We start from the raw sequence: 22,919 nt of genomic DNA, 5'->3' as shown, positions 1-22,919 counted from the left end.
TCCTGCCGGGGAAGGAGAAGCCTTGGAGAGGAGAGGAGAGGAGGAGCAGAGGCCGGGGAAGCATGGCCGGGGTTGTTTGTTCATTTGTTTGGATATTCCTGCGCGCGGCTGCCCCGTGCGGGCGCGCTGGCATGGCCCATCCTGCTGGCGTGGCCCATCCTGCTGGGATGGCTGTTCCATGGGCTCCGAGGGGCCTCGGCGCCCGGCAGCGCCGCCGGCAAACCTCGGGCTTTGTTTCCTCGTGCCTTTCGTTTGTCGCCTGGGGTGGGGAAGCTCGCTTGGGGTTGGTTTGGTTTTGGGGTTTTTTTTTGGTGTTTTTAGGATTTGTTTGTGCTTTTTAAGTGTGAAGTTTCTGGAAAATTCTCCAAGGAGCCCTCCCTGCTTGTAGCACTTAGAAGAAAAAGGCACAAAGCCTGGGGTGCCTGAGCTGCTTGAAGACTGAACTTCTAAAGGGGAGGAGAGGGCCTGTGGCCACATGGCACCTCCTCTCTGGGTCTCTTTTGACAGCCTCTGCCTATGGCTCACTCGGGTGGACGCCAGAGCCAACAGTATTTTACCGGGAAGAAGCAATCCTTTTTATTTTGGGGTCACTTCCTCCCCTCTCTCTTCTTTTCTTTTTTTTTTTTAATTTTTTTTTCATAGTAGCAATCCAAGGAAACATCTGATTAAAAGGAAACATCCGTGGTTGATTTCATGGCAGGAGGTCTATGCCTGCAACATATTTTAAAACTCGGCCCCCTGGTTCTGCCCTTGGGAATTTTTTTTTCTCTGTGATTGTGTTACATGCAAGAACTCTGTTGGCTGCCACAGACCTCGGTGAGATTTAGGATGGACACAGAAGGTCCCAGATCCCTGGAAAGCACGGACAGCCCTGCTGAACACTGGCCTGAGCTTGCTGTGCTTCAGGGAGACCCTCGAATCTGCAATGCAGGCACAATATTGAATTTTCAATCAAGGAGCAAGATGTGAAGATGGCATTTAAAAGATCAGGGAGCTTACACAGGACAATCTGTGATACCTAATCTAAATACCTATCGTTTCTCCACTGGACTATAAATGTGCTTGTTGTTCATCATCCAGAAGAAAAGGAAAAGGCATCAGAAGTCACGAGGAGAGAGCTGAGATTTCTCTTTAACAGTGAAGAGCTGAGGCCTTGACCTGCTGCCTGAGCAGCTCCACCCAGGGAGAAAATGGTCTTTGGGCTTTATGAAGGCTGAGGAGACAAGCAAAAACCTGCTGAGGTGTGGGAGGTGTGCTCCTGTGTGGTGGTGACACCGGTGTGGCACCGGCTGAAAGCGCCCAACACTCTGTCCCTGCCGGCTGGGGCCCTTGGGAAGCGTCTGCAGAGACGCAGAAAAGCCTGACCTACTTTGGAGGGAAGAGAGCTGCCGAGGTCTGGGCTTGGCGCTGCTTCTCAGCAAGGGTTAAGAGGCCAAAGTGGGGCCTTTGGGTCTTGGTTTTGTTCTGTTTCATGTATTTAACTGTGCGGTGCCAGCATGAGCTCTTGCCCTCGTCTCAGAACGTGTTTGGGTAGAAGTAGGCTCTGTGGCACACATGAGGCATATTCCTGCCGCTCAGCCTCTGTGAGACCAGCCCTGGGCAGGGGGCAGAGGCAGCTCCATGACCTGGCTCCTGGGAGCTCTCCCATGTGATGCCATCTCCTCAGGAAAGAGTGTTGTGTGCACCTCATGCAATGGCAGTGAGTTGTTTTATTCAGGTAAACAAGGAGTTTTAAGGAGCTTCACTCTCCTGGCCAGCTGGTTTGAGGGAGGGCTGGTTTGGTTCCTGCTGCTCTTCTTTGTTTTCCTTTTGCTGCTTTTCCCTGAAGTTTTTCCTTCTCGTCTTCCCGCTCCTGGAGCTGAGAGTGGTCAAGGAATGGCCACAGCGGGAGAGTGACCGTGTGTTGGGGTCAGCCCAAAAGCTCGGGGCACTGATGGCGTGTGCTCCCTGCTTGCAAGCCTTGGAGGACCATATGTTCCTGCAGTGACATGGAATGTCAGTGATTTGGAAACAAATCCCTGAGTTTATAATCCTCAACTCCCATTTTTAGCCAGTTATTTTTTCTGACTCCTCCAAAAACAGAGTTTTGACGCCAACCCCTTCTTGCAGACCCTTATGGCTTCTCATGTTTCCAGTGGGATTTGTCCCTCTTGTGCCCCTGTGAGCTCCTTGATCTCTTGGGTGGAGGATACGTGTCTGGCTTTGCTGTAGGGTGGTGTTGGTCCTGGAGGGGGGCAGAGGAGGAGGGCAGCCTGCCAGGATTTACAGTAGTCAGGAAAGCAGCAGGAGCTAAGCTCTCAAACTGTACAAGCTAATTGGAAAGCATCCATTAGAAAAAAGAAAAGGAAAATATAGAAGGGGAGAAAATGTTGAGCAAGCTTTTAAAAAATATCCTGGACTCCAACACAACAACTTGCATCCTCCAAACCAGGTGATTTATTTATGCCTTTCCTTCAGTCCCCATCAGGAGGGGGAAGGAGGTGAGAAGGGTTGAGGCAGTGGAGGTTAAGAAGGTCTGATGTGCAAGTGTCCTTCCTGCAGCACTGCCATACTGTGCCTGAGCAGCACAGTGGCTCTTGCAAAGGAAGCTTTTCACAACTTGTCCTTGTTCCAAGGATGAGGAAACCTCCAGCTCTTCTGGCATTTTCTCTCTGTCATAAGTCAGAGCTGCTTTCACCTGTGAAGTATGATCAGCAGAGACAGGGAGAGGGCTGGAATGGAGCGGGGCTCTGAGCAACCTTACAAGGCTTTTCATGGAGTTCTTGGTGTTAAATGAAGAACATTTCCCCTCCTCCTCTCCTCGTTTTCCTGTGTGCCTGCAAAAATACTCTGGTTTGCATTTAAAGGAGAAAACTGTATGTGCTGGGACTAAGCCAGCTTGTTTATTTAAGGGAAATACCGTATTTCCAACCCCTTCTCTCACAGAGGAAGGCTCGGCAGAGGATGGCAGACTAGGCTGAGGATTATATTTTTAGGTGTCATCGAAGCACAGTTGTGATTCAAAGAAGCTAAAAATCATGGCTGGCATTTTGCATCCAGCCCTGCGAGTTCCTCCTCCTCGCAGCCCCCACAGGGGTTAACCTCTCCCTCCAAAGCAGGTGGATTTTCACCTAAATCCAGGAGCAAAAAAGGAGAAAAAAGAAACAAAAACCATCAGAAAAAACAACAAACCCATCCCCATCACCCCCCAGGCTTCTAGTTTTCCATGCTTTCGCCGTTTGCCTGCCCCCAAGGGGGTGTTTGTGGTGGGGGCCGGGGCTCTGGGCAGGGACACGGGCCCTGTGTCCCTGTCAAAAGATGGCAGGTCCGTGTGTCCGTAAACAATGCGGTTATGAAATGGCAGCGCGGCCGCGCTGAGCATGCTCGGGAGCTGCCTGTAGGGGGAGGCGAGCCAGAAAGATGATCTAATTCCGTGCAATTCTTGGGATTGAAGGAAAAGACCAGGCTCCACTCTTAATGACAGAGCAGAAAAACCAGGCCCCACGCCGGGGACGAAGCCCGTAGGCCATGGAGGAGAGGGTGTGAGGATCTCCCACCTCCAGGACTTCGGGTGCTGGGCAGCGCTGTGTCGCTTTCTCGCCCTCCAGCAGAGTAAGGCCTTGGTGAGGTTTTGCTGTAGTTATTAGAGGGACAGGCCCGAGGGTGCAAGTTCTATGATTATGATTATTTTCATTATTATTTTGTCTTTTTTTTCCCCCCCCTTCTCCCCGTCCGCTTTCCCGGCTCACAGGCACCGCTGTCTCGCTGCTTGGCTGCTCGATGGCCGGAGGTGACCCAGGTGGAGGTGGTGTGGGCAGCTCAGCCAGGTCCTTGTGGTCCCATGGGAACCCACGAGGGGCTTTCCCTCCTCTGCTGCCCCATGTGCCCTTTGGCTGGGCACCATGGGGATGGGCAGGGGTACAGGGACTTGTTCTGCTGGCTGCGGTACTTTGGGGTGGGAGGAAGAGGAGCACAGAGGCTGAAGAAGTACCTGAGCCCCGTTGATGGGGGTGAGCTGCCTCCCAGCTCCCCTGCCCTGGATTGCTGGAATCTACTTGCTCCAGGCTCCTCTTGGTGCTCTGGTTTTGTCTTGGCTCGGCCAGTTCCTGGGGATTGGGTGTTTCTGAAATGGCTGGTTTGCTTTTGCTAGAGATAGTGATGAATCTTGGTCTCCATTTTAGGGTTTTCTACCCTCCCTTCCCCTCCCGGGGGCTAGGAGAAGGCAGGCAGCAGCTGGACTCCTTGCTACCCTCAGCTCGTGGAAGGAGGGGACGCCTTTGTCTGCTCTGGATTTGCATTTGCCTGCACACACAAGTTGCACTGGCTTTAACTCTACTGGGATGCAGCTAGATGGGCCTGGAAGCAGTGAGGAAGTGTAAATCGATCTCCCCTTTCCAAGAGGGCATGGGCTCTGCAGACCCCCCTTGCCTGAAGCCTGCACGCCGTCGTGGAATGCCTTGTCTTGGGAGAAGTCACTTTAAGTCCTGTTGTGTTTCATGCACGTGTCTCCGTGTTCCCAGCTGTTGCATGCAGGGACTTGCACCTCTTTCTGTGCTCCCCCTCTTCTCGGGGAGTCGACGCGTGCGGCTGGAATAGGAGAGAGGACATGGGGGTTGAGAAGGAAATGTTTCTTTTCTATGGAGAATAGTCTGGATGAAAGGATTTCAGGAGACAAAAGAATTGCAAAGAATTTGGTTTGGGAGCAAACTTCAGGCTGAGGGCAGTGCTTGTTGTGAGCTGCAGATAAAATTCCATGTTCACATGATTGCATGAGGCTTATAAGGAAGTGGCCTTAGCCTGAAAAAAAGGAGCTTTGAGACTGGTGACTGCTTTGTAGGCCAGGTATGCTGGTGGTTGTGTTTCCTTCCTTCTCCAGATCAAATGCTTCTGTTGTTTCTAATGACAGGCCCGTGGTCAGCATCCCCACGAGCCTTGAGCCCAGGCCTTGCCCAAGCACAGTGCTGAGATCTGAAATGAGCAGCCTCCCCGTGCCTACAGAAGAAACACTTTCTTTCTACAAACATTCTCTTAATCATTACTTCCTAGATAATTAACTGCAAAATGTTTGTCTTCTCTTCAAGGCAAAGGTTATTATGAGCAGGTTGGTTTGGGTTGTGTTATTTCAATTTAGATTTTTTTTTAGAAGGAGGGAAAAAATGAGTGAATAAGAATCTGCTGCTGCTGAGGTTGCATCATTTGTTGAGAGATTTGCCTCTGCCTTGCTCCGGCATTGTGCAGCCCTCATTTTCCTGGCTGGTGGGAGCTTTCCCTGGGGCTGTGTCCTGACTGGGGTCTGGTGTCACCTCGGAGGGGTTGGTGACCAGCTGGAGGCTGGATCCCGGCAGGATCAGTGCTGTCCATCCCACAGAGGTGTTGGTGCATCCACTGCCCCGGCTGGGAACAGGCACTTGGAGGGGTCTCCTGCTCCCAGCCCTCTTCCAGATGGACCTGCTGTGTGCGCACAGCTCTGCTCACAGTAACGCTGCTGCGAGCCTCGGGTTCCCAGACCGTTGATTTTTAAGACATAAAAAAAAAAAAAAAAAAAAAAAAAAAAAAAAAAAAGACCCTGGTGAAGGTAGACATCTTGGCACCTCAGCCTGCGCTCCTTCCCGGACTGCCGGGAGAGCAGAGAGCTCGGGCTCATGATGTAACTCTGGTCCCTTGGGCTCGGTAAGCTGCAATATGTTGGAGTTTTGCTGTGCATGTGTTGTCTTTGCCTATAAAACCTGTTTGGACCTTTGCGAAGGGCACCCGGATGGCTGATGAAAATACCAAGGAGAGGAGGCTGCGAAAGCTCTTTCTGTGTTTCCCAGCTTTGTTCTTTTTCTCTTCCTTCTTTCCCCCTTTTACTTTTTTTTGATGGGCTTTTTTTTTTGCTTTTAGGGGTTTTTTTTGTTTGTTTGTTTTAAAGGCACCACTGTAGTTTGTAGTCATCATCTGTTTGGAAATGCTGCAGAGCCTTTCTTTGGCCGGTCTGACCTGTCTTCCATCCCCTCCAAAGACCTCATGGAGGAGAGGAAGCTTGTTTTCTTGTAAACAGAGGCAGAGAGGAAAAATTAAACCAGCAGTAGCTCCTCTGCTTGGCTCCTCATGGCTCTTAAAGCCCTTTCAAAGACCCAATCAGTCTTTCTTCAGATGCACTAATTTTTTCTACCCTTTGAAACCTAAAAATTAAGGGTTGGGGGGGGGCAAGAATGCTTCGTGGCCGGTTGTGTGTTCTCTTTATGGAGGTTCTCCAGCCACGGATGGTTAATAATCAGTCTGGGGTGGGCGAGGGAATGGAGGCAGACGGCTGCGGGAAAGGGGTAAGGAGGAAAAAAAATAAATGGAGCGAGTGAGACTTTTATTGTGAAGCAGCGTGTGCTTGGCAGTTGGCTTTGTTGGGACTGCTGCAAGAGCAGACATTTCTCGGCGGGGAGGGTGGGTATAGGATTTCCCTGCCAATCGGGAGCGGACGGATGGGGCATGGGGAGGGTGAGCAGAAAGGGAAGTTTGCTCTGGATTTAAGGGAGGGGAGGGCAAAAAAACCCAACACACACACACACACACACACACACGCACAAAAGCTGGAGGTATTGACACTTGCGGTGAAGTTGGTGCTAAGTTGGCTGGGTGGAGCTGGGTGGGAATGAATGGTGCTGGGTGCCCCATGGGTGCCCCTCGGTGCTGGGTGCTGATGGAGCAAGGACGGGAGAGCGCTGGCCTGGGGGGATGAGGCTTCGAGAGCTTTGCAGGGATTTCCTGTAGCTTCCTTCTAAACAAAATGCTTCAAAATTCACAGTTGGCTTTTTATTTTATTTTTATTTTTAATTATTCTTTTATTCTCTACGTTGATGCCGAGTTTTTGTTGGGAAGTTGTAACGTTGTTGCCTCTGCTAGTGAGGGCTTTGTCTCTGAGGTAGGAAGCAGGAGAGCCTGGGAGATGCCACCTCAGCCAGCCTTGCCTTGGCACCCAGCTTTTGTACTCTCAAAGGACAAAAGTGATGGTTTCTTCTCTTGGAGTTGGGAATTCTGCTTTGAGAACTGGGCAGGCAGCTCTGAGCTGCTGGTGACTGCAGCGAGCAGGGAGGGTGGTCAAGGTCTCATTGACTCCAGGGCTCCTGCAGTGGCTTTTCTTCATGGGCAAGCAGCAGCAACGCCTCTGTGGAAGGGAGAGAATGGGCAATGTGTGGAGCAAGGGTACTGCTTAAAAAACACAGAAAAACTCATGCTCAGATGGTGAAGAATGGCCCCTGGAAATCCTGGGGCTTCTTGTATGAGTCAGTGGAGTAGCAGGAATATCAAGACCTCTCCTTGTTGCAACAAAGGTTGGGAAAGCAGCCTGCTCCCTGTTAGACTGACTGAGGCTCTTTATTTGCCGCTGGTGCCTGTGGCCAGGGCCTGGGTGCCCCTAGCTGTGGTGGGAGCCAGGGGTGCCCTCAAGCACCCTGAGCTCTCTTTGCTCAAGTCTTGCAGCAGGATAATCCATGAGAAAAACAGAGGTTATTCCCAGTTTACAAGAGGTCTGACTAGAGGTAGGGTTTACAAGCTCATGTTTGCAGCAAGGATATGAATTACTGGCTCAGCAAATAAATAAATAAAGCAGCTGCTCTATGTTCAGAGTTTGGGCTGTGTTTTGTGATCATTTCTCAATGGAAGCTGTTGGCCAGTGTCTGCTGAAGGTAGGTTCTGTGTCAGGCTGGGCTGAGCCGAGCTTTTGAATGCTCACAGCAGCTTTTTGGTCTGTGATTGGAGATCTGAAGGTGCTGTGCTTGGAGCACAAGTTGCTGGTGCTGAGAGAACTGTGATGTGGCTGGGTTTGTGTCTGATTGTGCTCGGGGCAGGCTGGGGACAGGCAGGGACACGCAGCCACCCACAGCCTCTGTCCTGTGCTGCAAGAGCCATCCTTGAAGTGCCCTTAGCTCTGGGCCTGGCAGGTGGTGGAGGCTTTCCTAGGAATCTGTCTCCCTCCTTCCCTTGGTGTGTGTCTCTGCCATGGTGGATTTGCGTGCAGGACAGGGCGATCCTGCAGGGATGTGGGGCTGGATGAGCCCTGCTTGGGGCTGGGGGCTGCTCTGCAGCATCTGCCAGCACAGGGTGTTGCACTGAGTTCACCAGCCTGGCAGGGTGGCTGGTGACAGCAGCAGCAGCACCAAAGCCCATCTCCCCTGCCAGCTCTGGACAATCCCACGCAGGCATGGGCGAGCTGCTGGGAAGGGTTGGGAGCTGCCACGCCGGGCTCCATGCGTGTCTCATCCCCCTCACTTGCTCTAAGGGAGGTGGGCAGGTTGTTTTTCTTTCTTTATCACCCAGTGAGCTTTAAACCCTGTGATTTGCATGGCTGCAGGCACCATCTGCTCCCTGTGCTGGCCTACAACAGTTGGCTTGACCTGGGCTTATTCTTGTGCCGTGGCGCCGACAGCGCACGCTGAACCCGGCACCGACCTCCACCTCTGCAGGGCACTCCCCATCCCTGCCTCCACCCCACTTCTCTCCTTAAACACAGCTGTGGCAAAGACCCCTTCTAGTTCATTTTTTAAAAATACCATTTTCCTTCTGGTTTATTTTGGTAGTAGTTTTTTTTTTGGTTTTTTGTTGTTTTTATTTTCTGTTTGGTCTTGCTGCTTCAAAATAGAGAATGAGAAGGTATTAAGGCTGCAAACCTGAGCTAACAACGTGGTGCCAGGCGTGTGAAAGGCACAGGAGATGAGCAGGTGTTCCCTTTTTACATTTTTTTTAAGGGGTGAAAAAGAAAAATTGCTTTCTACAGAATTAAAAATAGAGCTCATTAACTTTAATAAACATGGATGTTATGAATGAGGAGGTAGCTGTAGCTGACTGATGGTTTGCATTTTTGGATGTTCATTTGAATGAGCTGCAAAAAAACTCAACCAAGCCACCAAAAGCACATGGGCTGGAAATGTTGATAAATGAGGTCGTAGTGAGAAGTCTGATAGATCTGCCTCCCCCACCCAAAGGCTAAAAAGTTTTGGGGGAGTCAGAGTCGCCTCTTCGAGATGCCTTTCACGCAAGATGGACTCAGCTGGATTCCCAGGCACGTTGCACTGGGAAAATCTGTCTGGCTGCATCCAACCCCGAGCTGGGAGGTGCCAGCCCTGGGCACAGCCTGGAGCCCCTGTGCTCCTTGGGCTGTCAGCCTGGGCCAGCCTTGCCGTGTTTTATCTGTGACCTGTGCCTTGGTGGCAGCTTCCTGGCAGCCTTTATTTTGCAGAGGGAGGTTTGGCTGTACTGTAAACAGGATGTGTCCATGATTGTCTCTTCTTTTGAATGCACCGTGTGTCTGAGCACTGAGCTCAACCCTGATATTTCTGTTTTTTCTTCTCCCCCACCACAGCGAGCAGTGCTGAGTAAAGGAGAGCCAAGGAAAGAGGGCTGCATGAAGACTGAGCTGCTGAAAGACATCACCAACAACAAAGAGGAAGGTGAGCACCTGCCCTGGTTGAGGGTCAGAGCTGGCTCGTGTGGTGGGCACGTGATAGGGACAAAACTGGGGGCTTGGAGATGTGCTCAGTGCCCCCAGCAGCTCCGGTGTGCTCCCACAAGCACAGGCTCCCTTCTCCTGTGTTTATTCTCAGCAGGGCTCTTCCACTGGAGATGCAGATTTGCTTTTCTGTCCATCCCTCACGGCTCCCCTGAAGAAGGAGATCTAATTTTCACTTCTGCATTGGTGTGAAGCGCACAGGAGTTACTTTGAGCCTCCTATGTGTGACTGGTTTTAGCTGAACTCTGATCCCTCCCCACAATGACCTTTTCCTCCCTCCAGGAATATTGACTTTCTGTTTTGCTCTGGGTTTCTCTGTTGCTGCAGAGCAGCCCCAATGGCTGCAGGGTGGCTGGAGGGGTCAGGCACCCCACACCTCGTGGCTCCTGTGTGGGTTCTGCAGCTTTTACTGTGCAGGATGCAGCACAGGTTCAATTGACAAAGTCTTTTCCCGCAGGGTTGTCTGTGAGTTACATGCACACAAATCTAAGGGTTTAATAAATGTGTCAGTGGGATTAGGGAAAAAAAGCCCACCACCCTTTATCTTTCCCCTAACTCCCTCCTTTCTTTCCATAGTTTTATTATTCCTGGACTAGTTACTTCTCATAGCTCTTCAGGGATTTGGTGTATTTTTGTTCTCCTTTCCATAAAGAGCATTATGAAAGCACTGAACTGGCCCCATCAAAATCCCTACTCTTATCTAGAAGCAAAATTTTGGACTTAATTCAGTTGTGTGTGACTACAGCATTGCTTTTTCTTTCTTTTCTGTCCAGCATAATGTTTTGTCAAGCTGTTCTAGTTAGAAAGTAAAGCTCAGAACAGGCAGAAATACTGAATTCTGTGTCAGGTGCTTGGATATTAACTGGGAGCACAGGAATCCTGCTGCCAGCAGTGGTGGCTCTGGTCTGGGCAGAGCAGAGACAAAGCCTGAGGTGTCAGGAGGTGCTAATGGGAGGTTGTGTTGCTCGAGGCAAACTCACTTTGATCCCTTGCCTTTCTTAGCTCAGGATTATAGAGCTTGTTTGTGTAGCTCTTGGTTGATGTTAAGGTGTCAAGAATCTGTGGAGGTAAACAATCCAAAATGAGAGTGGGAATAGACATTTCTGTGCCTCTTGACTGATTCTGACTTGGAGCAAATGCTGTGTCAGAAGGAAGCTGAGAGCCCTCCCTGTGCAGGGACAGTCTTGAGGCTTCACAAGGTGCTGAAATTCCAACCACTCCAGTCTATTGTCCAGCTCTATTCCCAGGGAAAGGAGGCTCCTAAATGTGAGTCTCTGTTCTTCTGGAATGTTCAGAACGTGTCCTTGCCTCCTCAGGCACACCATGAGTGTCCCAGACTGTGGGGTGTGTGTGTGTGTGTGTGTGTGTGCTGCTGTGCTGGGACATTGTCCCTGCTGCCCCTGACTCCCCAGCTGGGATCCTGGGAGGATCATCACCACCAGAACTTTGGTTCACAGCCCAAAAGCCTGTTAATAACAGTGTTTAGTGCTGGCACAGAATTCACATTTTTGACTGTTGCATTAACATGAAATCATTCCAGCAGGCTTGCAGGATGGCATGGAATATTTTCTTTGAGCCCAGTTTCCTGTCTTGGGGATGGAGCTGGGATGTGTGGACTGGAAAAGCACCCTGAAGTCTCAGCTTCCTCTCTTCAAGTTCTCTTGAACAGTCATTTCCCCTTGGTGAGGAGGATGGTGCTGTTGAATATCTTTGTCAGTGGCACAGACTGGGTTGGTTTGGGCTGCTGAGGATGTGTTTGGTGGGAGCCATGGCCTGCAGTGTGCGACTGAACCTGCTCTAGATCATGTTCCCTTTGGGAAAACCCCTCTGGCAGGTAACCTGTCAATATTAAACCTGGCATCTAAACTTCCAGGGGCTTGAAGCTGCAGATCCAAAGGCTGACTAAAGGTGCTGTTTGGGCTAAAAGCTTACTGTGAATTGCTCTGTTTTCCCCTCTTTCCACTCCCCCATGACTCAGAAAGGTGCTGATGCTGAGGGCAGGTCAGGTCCCCGCTGGAATTGTTTTGGCACATCCCATAGCTCCACTGCTGCCTCTGAATGGTGGCCTTGCACCACTTCCACCTCTGTACAAACTTGAGCTTTGCCTGAGTCCAAGACAAGACAGGAAATTCAGGTAGCTTGGAGCCTTGGCTGATATTTAGGGGTCTGACCCCAAACAAAGCCTGTCAGCTGCAGTGGTGCCTGTGAGCACTGCCTGCCTCCAGCACTGATGAACATCATCCTGGTGGGGATCTCCACGAAGATCTCTTGCAGGGAAGGTTCCGGCTCTGGTGGGGCAGTAGCTGAGCTGCCCCTGTTCATAATCACAGAATCACAGACTGGGCTGGGCTGGAAGAGATCTCAAAGCTCATCTCATTCCACCCCCTGCCATGGGCAGGGACACCTTCCATAGACCAGGGTGCTCCAAGCCCTGTCCAGCCTGGCCCTCACTGATGTGCTGCTTTGAGGCAGTGGACCTTTCCTGGTGGTCCTCAGCCTTCATCTGGGACATCTCAGCAGCTGGGGATGGATTATTGGTGGGTGGGAGGCCCTTGGGTGGGCAGTTGTGGTGTTCTGTTCTCTGTTCCTCAACAGTGAGGTGTTGCAGAAATGCACTGTGGCTCCCACCTGCCCTGTCCTCTTCTGCCTTCATCCTGATAAAGATAAATAATTGAGCTCTAAATGTAACATGTATTTGTAGGAACAAGCTCTTTGCATATTCTAGCACTTTCATTTCCAGTTCTTGGGGTGAGTCCCAGCCTGTGGAAGTTGTTCACTAGGCTCAGTGTCCCTGTCTGTGTAAAACTGCTCAACACAGATAGAAAAAAGCTGTGGATGTGGCTGTTTTGTGGTCCATGGGAAATGCTCCAGTTCAGTTTTACATGTGGGTGTGAGCTTAGGTCCATACTTCCCTTTGACAGGGTGGGGAAGGGGGCAGGGAGATGGGAGATGAGTGGAAAAAAGCTTTTATTAGGCCATATTGTCTTTAGTCTGACTCAGAGAGAAACTATTAAAAAGTGGTTTCTTTGCAAGGATTGCAAGTGAATTCAGCTCTCCTCATGTGCTTCACTCCCAGCTCTGCCTCTCCTTTGACCTTTCAAGGCAAACCACTCCTTTTCTGATTCCCCAAGCCCGGGGTGGAAAGTTCCGGTAAAGCAGCAGCACAAAGGAGCAGGAATGGGTGTTGGGAATGAAATTCTCCATTTGCTCCAGTGTTTCTGAGCCTTCATCCAAGGCGGCTGCTTTACAAGAGCCACAGTGCTGGAGCCTAGTGCTGGGTGAGACCTGCACAGTCACTGCTCTCATATAAACTTCAGCCTGCTTTGAGAGACTGTCAGGGGTCTAAACTCCTGGAGGGGCCTTTTTTTTTTTCCCTTTTTCTCCTTATTGCAGGTAGGAAGCTGCTGTGAGCACAGGAAGTGCTGCTTTCCACTGAGCAGCTGCAGCCTTTGCATTCCCAGGTGCAGGGATGGCAGCTTGAAAGGAGGGAAGGACTAATCTGCTCTCCTCAGGTACTTGGCACTGGGATCCCCTGCTGAGGCTGCCAGCAGGAGGCCAGGCAGAGCAAAGTGATGCTTCAGGATTTTACATGTTCACCCAGCTGTGCACCAAGCACTCCCTGGGCTTGGGACCCTTGCCGCAGGAATGATGTGCCTGTGGCAGCCCTGGAGCAGGAGCATCCCTTGGACACAGCTGGGCTGTGACACCACGGCCCCATCCCATGGCAAAGGGATGAATGAGTTTCATGAGGCTGTTAACCTGCTCTGAGTCATTAAACTGTTGAGCCAGTTTAACTGTTAATGTTCAAACTGTGCCCTGGGGGCCAAGGGAAGGCTGGAGGTCATTTTGGTGTGGCCAGCAGGTCAGGGGAGATGATCCTTCCCTTCTACTCGACCACATCTGGAGTTTTGGGTTCAGTTCTGGACTTCATGGTTCAAGAAAGACAAGGAGCTGCTGGAGAGGCTACCAAGGTGATGAGGGGTCTGGAGCATCTCTCATTTGGTGAGAGACTGCAGGAGCTGGGTGTGGTTAGTGTGGAGCAGAGAAGTCTCAGAGGGGATCTGATTAATGCACATAAATATCTCCAAGGGGTGTCAGAGGACGGTGCCAGACTCTGTTCAGTGGTGCCAGTGACAGGACAGGGAGCAATGGCCATAAACTAAAACACAAGAAGTTCCACCTCAACATGAGGAAGGGAAAAAGAGCTCTGATCAGGTGCCTGGGGAGGGTGTGGAGTCTCCCTCTCTGGAGACATCCCAAACCCACCTGGACATGTTCCTGTGTCACGTCTTCCAGGTGACCCTGCCTTGGCAGGGGCTTGGACCGGGTGGTCTGCAGAGGTCCCTTCCAGTCCCTGTGATTCTGAGTCCCCAGCAGCATCCCCAGCCACTGGCCAGGTGCTGAATCCCAGTAACCTGACCTGTGTAACCTCAATGTTGAGCACTCACAGCAGAAGTTGATGCTTTCCTGTTTTGCATCTTGGTGTGCAGGGTCACAGTGCTCCAGGGAGGAGTGACATCTGAGTCTGGAAGTACCTGGACACCAATCCCTCTTCACAAGGGCTTGGGGGCAAGAAGAGACCATCAATAACTCACCCCAGAGAGGAACTTTTGCCTGAAAACACATTTGTCTGCATTTCTTGGCTTCGAAATGCTCTGCTTTTTGGCTTCAGTCCCAGAATCCCAGACTGGTTTGGGTTGGAAGGGACCTTAAAGATGATCCAGTGCCAACCCAGTGCCATGGGCAGTGATGCCATCACTGGGTCAGCTTGCTCAGGTTGCTTCCAGCCTTCATTGATGGAGGGGGTGCTTTCCTTCCCAATGGATTCAGGGTCTCCAGCTGCCACCTCTCCCTCATCTGTGTGATTTCAGCCCCAACATCTTCATGCTTGGGCTTTTCTCTGCTTGGCAGTTTTCCTTTTTGTTGGAGTTAGAGGAGGAAGAGGGGAGGGAGCTGCTGTAACACAGAGATTAAAAGCAGGTGCTTTTCTCCCTTTTATCCAGCAGGACAGATGGGTATTGAATCAAAGGCTGTGGGGTCTGTGGTGTTTTAAGGATGGTTAAGGTAGAACACCTGTGAGATGTGTGTGTGTATAAATACAGCTGTATGCACTTCTTGGTCTGTACTTCCAAATCCTGAGCTTTTCCTTTAAGCTCTGTATTTGCTTAGTTCATTTAAGCTAAGTTCATTTAAGCCCAGTCTTTGATTAAACATTTCTCTTGCAGCAGCTGAAGCCTCTTGGCTGTGCTTGGGCTCTGGAAATGCATGGAAAATCCCACAGGCAGAGAGTGTCTTGCCTCCACCAATCCTCAGCAGCAAGATGCTCAGAAAAATGTGGAAAAGTTCCAGATAAGATAGTAGTGCATTTGTTGTAGAATATATTTTTATTTCTATTTCTTTTCTTTTTCACCCTCTTTTCCCTCAGACCTGGTGGCTGCACTTTGGCCTGGAGTACAAGGGCTAATTTGCATATTTTTCTGATTTTGTTTCACCAAACAGTGAACTCCAGACTTTAAAAATACATTTAAGCCTTTGTTTTTTTCAGAGCGTTGTCCAAATAACACTGAGTTTTGAGTTGATAGCTGGCCTCCCTCAGATGAGAAGTTTCTGTGGGTCCCCACAGAGGTGATTGTGTCCCCTCTGGCTGTACCCAGGATGGCTGGTGGGGACACTAACACATCTGTTAGACAGCCTCTGCCCACAGATAAGTTTTGGCAGGCTGGACCAGCTCTGGCAAGCTCCGGGGCAGGACTGGAGCCAGGTCTGGCTCTGCTGAAAGGGCTGGAAACCCCAGCAGGCAAAGACAGCGAAGAGGAACCAATGTCTGGGCTGGGAGAGCAGAGGTGGCTTTGATTTTGCCTAATTTAGAGGTTTTTTTAAAGTTATCATTCTAATTCTGAATTAATCCAGCTTGTTTCTGCCTAGACATGGTAGCAGGCAGGTTAGACATGCTCCAGGCAGGGGTGAGTTTGTCCAAAGATGTTTAAAGTCAGCCTGTGCTGCTTTTGAGCTCTAGGTTCTCTCTGTTGGTGGCAGCAGTGGCTTAGGGACCCCTGGAGTCTGAGATGCCTTTTAGACACCTAAAATTAGATGAGGTGGTCTCACCCTGTCTTAGCTTCTCTCCTACTTTCATCAGAGTCTGTTTTCTTTCTTAATTCCATTTTGAACGAGTGTGGTGTTCTGAGATGAAAACTTGAGCCTGACCCTTCTGCCTGAGCCTGGGGAGGGCTGGGAGCTCTGCAGTGCTCTCAGGGAGTTGATAAATCAGAGCAGGGATTTACATTTATTATTGGGCATTCTTTGCCATGTGGAGTCACAGGGATAGTAGAACAGCCCAACTTCCTGAGTCTTAAATTCCTTGTGTTACTAAAACGTACCCAGCCCCTAAATAATATGTATTTACTGAAGTTTGTGACAACTTGGTATCAACTTCAAATACACCAGTAAATCTCTTGGGCACATTATCCGGGTTTTAAATGAATCCAAGCTCAGAAGGGCATTCAGGCAGTGTTGGGGTCCATGGGAGAAGCTTTTCCTGCTGCATCTGGCATGGGGAATGCCTAAAGGAACTTTGAAAAGACTGGGATGCTTCTAATTAATAAGGTTACACTTCATGGATGCAGGCTAGAACCCCCTACTTTTTATTTCTTTTTAATTAAAGAAAGGATGGCTATAGATTAAAGAGCAATGAGCGAGTTGGAGAGAAAACCTTGTTTTGGCCTACTTAGAAGGGATGAATGCTGTAAAGTCACAAAGTTTTAGAGAAATAAAAACTTTGGTTTTATAACTCCCTTGCACTTGCAGCACAGTAGCAGAAAAGCTGCTGAACAGAGTTTGCAAGGGGACAGCTCACTGCCATGAGGTGTATTTGAAATGAGGTTTTTAGCAGGTTTTCAGTGAAGCTTTTTTTTGGGAATGAAAGAGGGGGGATAAAAAGGTCACGTTGGGAAGAAGTGTTTCTTTAGGTGTCTGGAGCTGTTGAAGAGCTTCTGTGGGCTGTTTGATTCAGTATTGTCATTGGGAGGATCCTGCTGGCTCTGGTTTGTGTTCCCATTCCTGTCTGTGAGCCAGAGTTCAGTGAGGGTGTGAAATATGTTGAGTTGTGCCTATTCAGCAGTGCTGTGCAGGTGCACTTGGTGAACCTGTGACAGCAATTCCTGTTTTCCTGGTACCAGATCAGGTGTCTTGGCTGGGAAAACCCAACCAGCTCACTTGAGTTGCCATACAAATTGTGATGCAGCTCTTGGCATAAACTGATTCTCCATGGGCAGCACTTCAGTTTGTGTTTGAAATGGGGATGATGGGCTGGTGCTTCTTGCAGGAGCCCAGAGCTGTGCAGGAGCTCAGTGTGTAGGGAGCAATGCCATTCCAAACTGTTCAGGGGTTTCTTTTAGTGCTGCCAGAAGAGGGAATGGGAGAATGGAGGGGTTTTACCCCAAAGAAAAGGAGGATCCTGCTTGCAGTGTCTCGGGCTTGTTGGAGGCTGGAGGGAAATGTGGTTTCTCTTCTTGCTCAGTCCTTGGCCTCTGCTGTGAAGTTCCATATCTCTGTTTCTTCAAACCTCTGCTCACACAGGTTTGGAAGGCTGGTGCCACTTCCACAGTCAGATTGCTTTTCACAATAAGGGACATAAGTGTGTGTGTGTGATTTTAAGTTTAGCTCCATGGATTTTTCATAAAGCCCGTGATGCTTTCTGGGGTAATGCAGTTACTTTTTCCCTAGGGCAGTGCTCTAATTCACATTGTTTTGGTTGCTTTCATGGCAGGTGGAGCAATTCTTACCCTCTGCTTATTCAGTTTATCTCATAGTCAGCCACCGAAGTTATTTGACTGCTCTGGTGGGAGAACACAGTGTTTAAATCAACAAATTTTGAAGGCTTCATTCAGTCAGGTGCCTAAAGCTGAGCTCTCGAAACTTCCAGCTGTGGTTAGAGAGCTTACTTTTTGTTGCTTTGCATTTTTTTTCCTGGCACTGACTTTGCTGCAATAATTGCTTAAATGGCCTTTTAAAGATCCTGAATGCAGAAAGAGAAGAAGAAGAATTGAAAGAATAAAGGCATAGTTGTGGCTCCCTCTGCCCACAGCTTTTCAAATGGTTAAATAAAACAGTGAAAAAAGGAGCACTTTATCTTTTCCCAGAGTTTTTGCTATCAAAAACAAACCCTTGTGCCTCTTTCTGTACTCAGGGAGGTCTGGGTGGTGTGAGAGGGAGCAGGTGGAGGTGATAACTTTGAATCCTGCTTGGAGAACCCTCAGTCACTGCTCCTGCTGCTGAGGTTTGTGTCTCTGTGTGCTCCTGCACCGGGGAGCAATTTTTGGATGTTCTGGAGCTCTCTCTGGAGGCTGTGAGCCAGCAGAGCCCACATGGGAGGCAGTCCCAGGCTGGGTTGCCTGGAATTAGGAGGAATGGATCTCTTAGTGCAGTGTCTCATCAGGAAAAATGGCCAGAGCTCACCCCCTGGGCAGAGTGACCACTCAGGGTTTGGAGAGACTTTCCAGATACATCTGCAAAGTTGCTTTGTGTCCAACATCTGTGGCTTTCAGCTGGAAATCAGGAGCATCAGAAGGACTGTCCCCCTCTTAATCGATGGGTAGTCTGAGGCTGGAGGGGTCAGATGCTCCAGGAGGCCTTTGAGACACCCCTGGGCAGAGCCTGCTGTGAGTCCAGCACTGACCATGTGTCCAGCCAGGGGCTGGATTGGATGCTTCACGTGTACTGACCAGGCCTAAGAGGGCTTTCAGTTTGCTGGAAATATCTTTAAATCTCAGATGGGCACCAAAACCCAGGAAGTTTAGGGGAAAATAAGGTTGTTTGAGATACTGGAATGCATCACTTTTAGAATCTAGAGCTGCCAGTGCTGTTTGGGCAGGAATTGTACCCAAATCTTTCAGGACAATGCAGTGGGAAGGAGATATTAAATATCAGGGAAAGGTTCTCCCCCCAGAGGGTGCTGGGCACTGCCCAGGCTCCCCAGGGAATGGGCACAGTCCTGAGGCTGCCAGAGCTCCAGGAGTGTGGGGTTGTTGGGGTATCTGGGCAGGGCCAGGAGTTGAACTGGATGATCCTTGTGGTCTTCTCCAGCTCAGGATATTCTGTGATTCCATGATTAAGGTGGACTAAACTAAATGCATTTTAAAAGGGTAGAAAAAGGGGGAGATTTTTTTTTCCCAAAGGAAATGGAAAGAGAATTTGGGTGGGTTTTGGGGTGAGCTGGGTGGTGCTGGGTCTCCTCCCTGCTGGCCTTTGCAGGGAGCTGCCTGTGCTTGGAGCTGGTCCAGGCACACTGGACTTGTCATCCCAGGGTCCTGGTGGTCCTTCATGAGTTAGCCTGGCACCAGGTTCCTGCCAGGTCAGAAGAGACATTTGTCTCTCAGAGGCAGCTGAGAGAGCTGGAAAGGGGCTGAGCCTGGAGAAAAGGAGGCTCAGGGGGGACCTTGTGGCTCTGCACAGCTCCTGACAGGAGGGGACAGCCGGGGGGTCGGGCTCTGCTCCAGGGAACAGGGACAGGAGGAGGTGGCTCAGGGTGCACATCAGGAGGAATTTCTTCACTGGAAGGAGCTGCTCAGGGAAGTTTGGAGTCTCCATCCCTGGAGGTGTCCAAGGAGCACCTGGAGGTGGCACTCAGTGCTCTGGGCTGGGTGACGAGATGAGGATTGGTCACAGGTTGGACTCTTGAGGGTTTTTCCAGCCTTGATTCTGGGATTCAGAATGTTGTACAGAATGTTGTTCTCCTTGCCTGTTTGTGCTCCGAGGGCAGTGTGAAATGAGGTGCTGGTACCCAGTGATCTGGCAGTTCCTCCAGTGTGACTCCAGGCTCTTTGGATCCTGTAGGTGAAAATTGCTTTGATGGGAGCTGATTTGAATCAGTCCCCCCTGCTCTGACAGAACTCTCCCTGTACTTCTCGTGTTGCTTTTCATAACTGTCTGCTCTCTGGAGGGAAAACAAGCCAAGGAATCCCTAACAGCAGGTTGATGTAATCACTGTACTGAGCGTGCCAGTGAATTGTTATCACTCCTGGTTGCCTGGGGAGCTGCAGGGTTGTCATGTCAGAAACTTTTTCTGCAAGTACGTGACATTCGTAGTCGGATTTTTCAGCTTGGATTTGAAATCTTTGATGGGACAAAGTCATTGATGGAGGAGAAGGGAAACGTTTGGAAGGGAAGGAAAAGGAATGTTTTATATGGGCATTGTTGTGTGTGAGCTTTGTCAGGCTGCAAAAACCTTGCTGCATTTGAATCATAGAATTCTTTTAGTCTAAAAATGCATTTACCACACTTCACTCCTGTGTTTGCTCCTGCTGTTACCTCTGAAATGACACCATGAGTCCTGGTCTTGTTGTGCTTTGCTGTGCTGAAAGAGCCAATTCCCACTGAAGAACGCTCCCAGGAGAGCTGGGATAGCCAGGGAGTTATTCCTTGTGATGTTCCCTGTAGCAGCAGAGCCCTGATGTGGACATTTGGCTGCTGGGCTGTGTATGGGCCATAAAAGCTCACTGGGACAGCCCTACCAGCAAAGCTTTTCCATGTCAGACTTGCTTTGGGAAGGGCTTTGCCAGGGATCCGGATGCAAGATCGGGCAGAGTTTTGTTTGCCAGGTGAGGTGTTGACATATGGTGCAATAAATGCAGTTATTGGAAAAGCCAGAGATAATATTTACCTTGAAAAATCCATTGTTGGGAATAAATGGCCACATCTGCAGCTGAGACTAGTGGGAGTAAGTGCACTGCTGTCACCTGGGCCACCCACCCCAAATGTCACCATGTGAGGATCCAGGAGGGCTGGGCAGGTGGGTGAGGGAACAACCTGACACTCAGTGCTGTGCTTTAGATGATGTGGTGGTGGTTGATCCATGGTTGGATGATCTTAGAGGTCTTTCCCAACCCTAAATATTCTGGGATTTACACCAGGCAGGGTGCTGGAGGAGAGGGTTGCTCTTACACTGTGAATAGCTGTACTTGGAGTACACCTTGTGAGTTTCAACACCACTTGTGACCCTTTTCTCCTCTCTTCCTCCCTCTCCCTCCAGGGTTTAATGCCATGGCTGCAGATGAAAGCGCTACAGAAAAGCAAGTGGGGGAACCAAAAATGGCAGTAGACGGTGAAACCAACGGTTCCTGTGAGCACAGCGAGGGTGGGGGCCACCCAAACCCAGCGAAAAACACTCAGGACAACACGAAAGTGAGCCAGCAGGACTCTACTACTAAATTAAATAGGATAGCAGAAAATGGCATTTCGGACAGCGAGCCTGGGAAGCAAAACCATCTGAAAGCAAATGACTTCACACAGACTTCTGTCACAGGGAGCAATGGATATATCCTAACCAAGCAGATGGCACAGGAGCAGCCTCTAAGGACTACCAGCTTTGCTTCTCTCACTGGCCATGCTGCAAAAACCCTGCCTGGAGGAGCAGGCAAAGGCAGGACTGTGGGGTCCTTTGCCCAGCTCCAAGCCACGATGCCAAGCAAGCTCGGGGAGGGCAGTAAGGACACGGATGCTAAAAAAGCCCCTGCTGCTAACGCTGAAGTCAAGGTCCACCGAGCACGGAAGACAATGCCTAAACCCACCCCCAGCCTGGTAATGTACCTGCCCAGCACAGAGCTGCTGCTGGGCTTGCTCTTGGCTTTCTCTGGGGCTTTGAGGGATACCTGGCTGCATGGCAACACGTGGTGTTTAGAGCTTGCCTGCTGAGTGGATTGGTTCTTTTAATTTTTTTTTAAATATATATATATATATATATATATATGTGTATTTATTTTATTTTTTTTCTCTTCCTGCAGACAGAGATGTTAAAATAGTTGGTCACATGGCCACCACCAGCTCCCCTCCCCATTGTGTTTCTAAATATATAATTGATCAATTGCCTCCTCCAACAGATCTGTATGAGACACTAAATAGCCTTTCTCTTATGGCTCTATTGCTCATCAGCCTCTGCTGACATCCAGAGCTGCTTGTGAAACAAATTAGATTTCTCCTAAGGTCAACCCAAAGGAAATTAAGCATAGCATGTAAACTTGAGGCTCCTCCTAAGCTCAGAAGCTGTCAAGGAGCTGATTTGTGAGGCAGCTTGATTGCATTGCTGTAAGAATCATTACAGGGCTAAAACAGAAGATGCTGTCTCTCCATGTCATTGGGAAATGTTGTCTCCAGAATCCTTAAGGTGGATTATACCATCCCTTAATAAAGCAGAGCCCTGCTTTTTTTTCTTGGAGGCATAAGGAGATGTCACTTGGTGCATTCATGTCATGGTGGGGAGGACAGAATTGGGCCTTTCCTTGTCATGGGACAAGTTTGGTAATTATTTTGGTTCTTTGGCAGAGGTAGGGAATAGATCCTGCAACAGGCAGATCTCCACTGTAAGCAGTTGGTTTTCATCCCTGTGATGCTTTATATGACTACAGTGAGCTGGGTCCTCTCATTGTGCTGTGTCTGAGGGTGGAGGGAGACTGGCCTTTAGGTCAAGGGAAGGGTTAGCCACGGCAGTCATTCCCAGAAAAGCATGGAAGCTGCTGCAGCCTTGTCAAGGTCGGTGCAATGCATTGGTGCTGTGATCCAGCAGATCCACAGGGGCCCTCAGATGTCCCCCTCATCTCAGCACAGCAGTGGTGAGGTGTGAAGGGCTCAAAGCTGGGAGTCCCTGTGGTCTGGAGCAGGGAAAGAGAGAGAAAAAAGGGAAAAGAGAGGGTGGTACCTCACCAGCCCCAGATGGGGAAAGGTCCCGTGGCTGCGGCACCACCTGTGCCTCTGGAAGCAGCTGGGAGTCCAAAGAGCACAGCAGGATCACAGACCTGTGGGCACCAGGCTGGGGAGAGGGGCAGAAGCCACACCTGCCTGCCAGGATTTCCAGCCAGCCCCCCTAAGCACTCATTTCCCCTCTGCCTTGCCCTGGCTGTGTTTCAGCTCTCTGCTCTCACCCCAGCTGTGTTTCCTGGCTTGCACAGGGAAGCCCAGCTGCCATCAATCTCCCATCAGCGTGTCTCTTACCCAAGGAAGGCTTTGCAGCCCAAACTGCCTCCAGCCCCCAGTTCTGCACTGGAATTAGGCCAGGCAAACCCCCAGACCCTGATGGAATTTATCAGAGAGAGATCCTGTGAGGCTGAGCAATTGAAGGAGGCAATTCCTTCCTAAAAGGTGACTGCTAGGCTGGGAGGGAGTGCTTCCCTCATTCATATTTTATGATACATCAGAAGAATATTTATATTCAACCCCTTGGGCTTCAAGGTTTGTCTCTGGGAAGTGGTGTGTGGTGTTTGGGAGTGCTGAGACACACCTCACTGGCATGGGGCTGCTGATCCTTCTTTGCTCACATGACAAAAGCAGCTTCAAAAAACCAAAGCCTGCACTTGTTGGGTTGCTCTAGGAAGTGCATAGCCTGTCCTCAGCTCCTCTGGGCATTCGCCTTGGGCTTAAAATAGGGAGAGAAGCAACGTTCCCAGGAAGGGTGGTGAGAAGAGGCTGTTCC

General features: G+C 50.1%; 1 protein-coding gene and 2 long non-coding RNA genes across 18 annotated transcripts in view; 1 reads left to right on the top strand and 2 right to left on the bottom strand.

Annotated features, from left to right (window-relative positions):
* Nucleotides 1-22,919, bottom strand: part of LOC137486353 (uncharacterized) — a 417,767-nt gene that overhangs the window by 293,943 nt on the left and 100,905 nt on the right. The gene's annotated exons all lie outside the window — the stretch shown is intronic.
* Nucleotides 1-22,919, top strand: part of EHMT1 (euchromatic histone lysine methyltransferase 1) — a 120,694-nt gene that overhangs the window by 47,125 nt on the left and 50,650 nt on the right. For 11 of the 16 annotated variants that reach the window (XM_068211549.1, XM_068211546.1, XM_068211558.1 and 8 more), the window contains 2 exons: nucleotides 9,314-9,401; nucleotides 20,487-21,034. In XM_068211549.1, the coding sequence (XP_068067650.1) occupies nucleotides 9,314-9,401; nucleotides 20,487-21,034 (636 nt within the window). Of the gene's footprint in view, nucleotides 1-3,403; nucleotides 3,603-5,624; nucleotides 5,650-6,374; nucleotides 6,400-6,427; nucleotides 6,454-9,313; nucleotides 9,402-20,486; nucleotides 21,035-22,919 lie in introns of those variants that run through there. The other 5 variants (XM_068211555.1, XM_068211552.1, XM_068211560.1 and 2 more) reach the window with 5 other exon arrangements.
* On the bottom strand, nucleotides 1,709-4,692 carry LOC137486349 (uncharacterized). Its single transcript, XR_011005694.1, has 3 exons — nucleotides 3,971-4,692; nucleotides 2,900-3,110; nucleotides 1,709-2,816 (listed from the first exon to the last, which is right to left on the bottom strand). It is a non-coding gene; the product is annotated as an uncharacterized lncRNA (long non-coding RNA).

This window comes from Anomalospiza imberbis, chromosome 21 (genome assembly GCF_031753505.1).
Source record: "Anomalospiza imberbis isolate Cuckoo-Finch-1a 21T00152 chromosome 21, ASM3175350v1, whole genome shotgun sequence".
Classification (NCBI taxonomy): domain Eukaryota; kingdom Metazoa; phylum Chordata; class Aves; order Passeriformes; family Viduidae; genus Anomalospiza; species Anomalospiza imberbis.
Note: the sequence above shows the minus strand (reverse complement) of the source record. Positions and strands in the feature narration are given on the sequence as shown.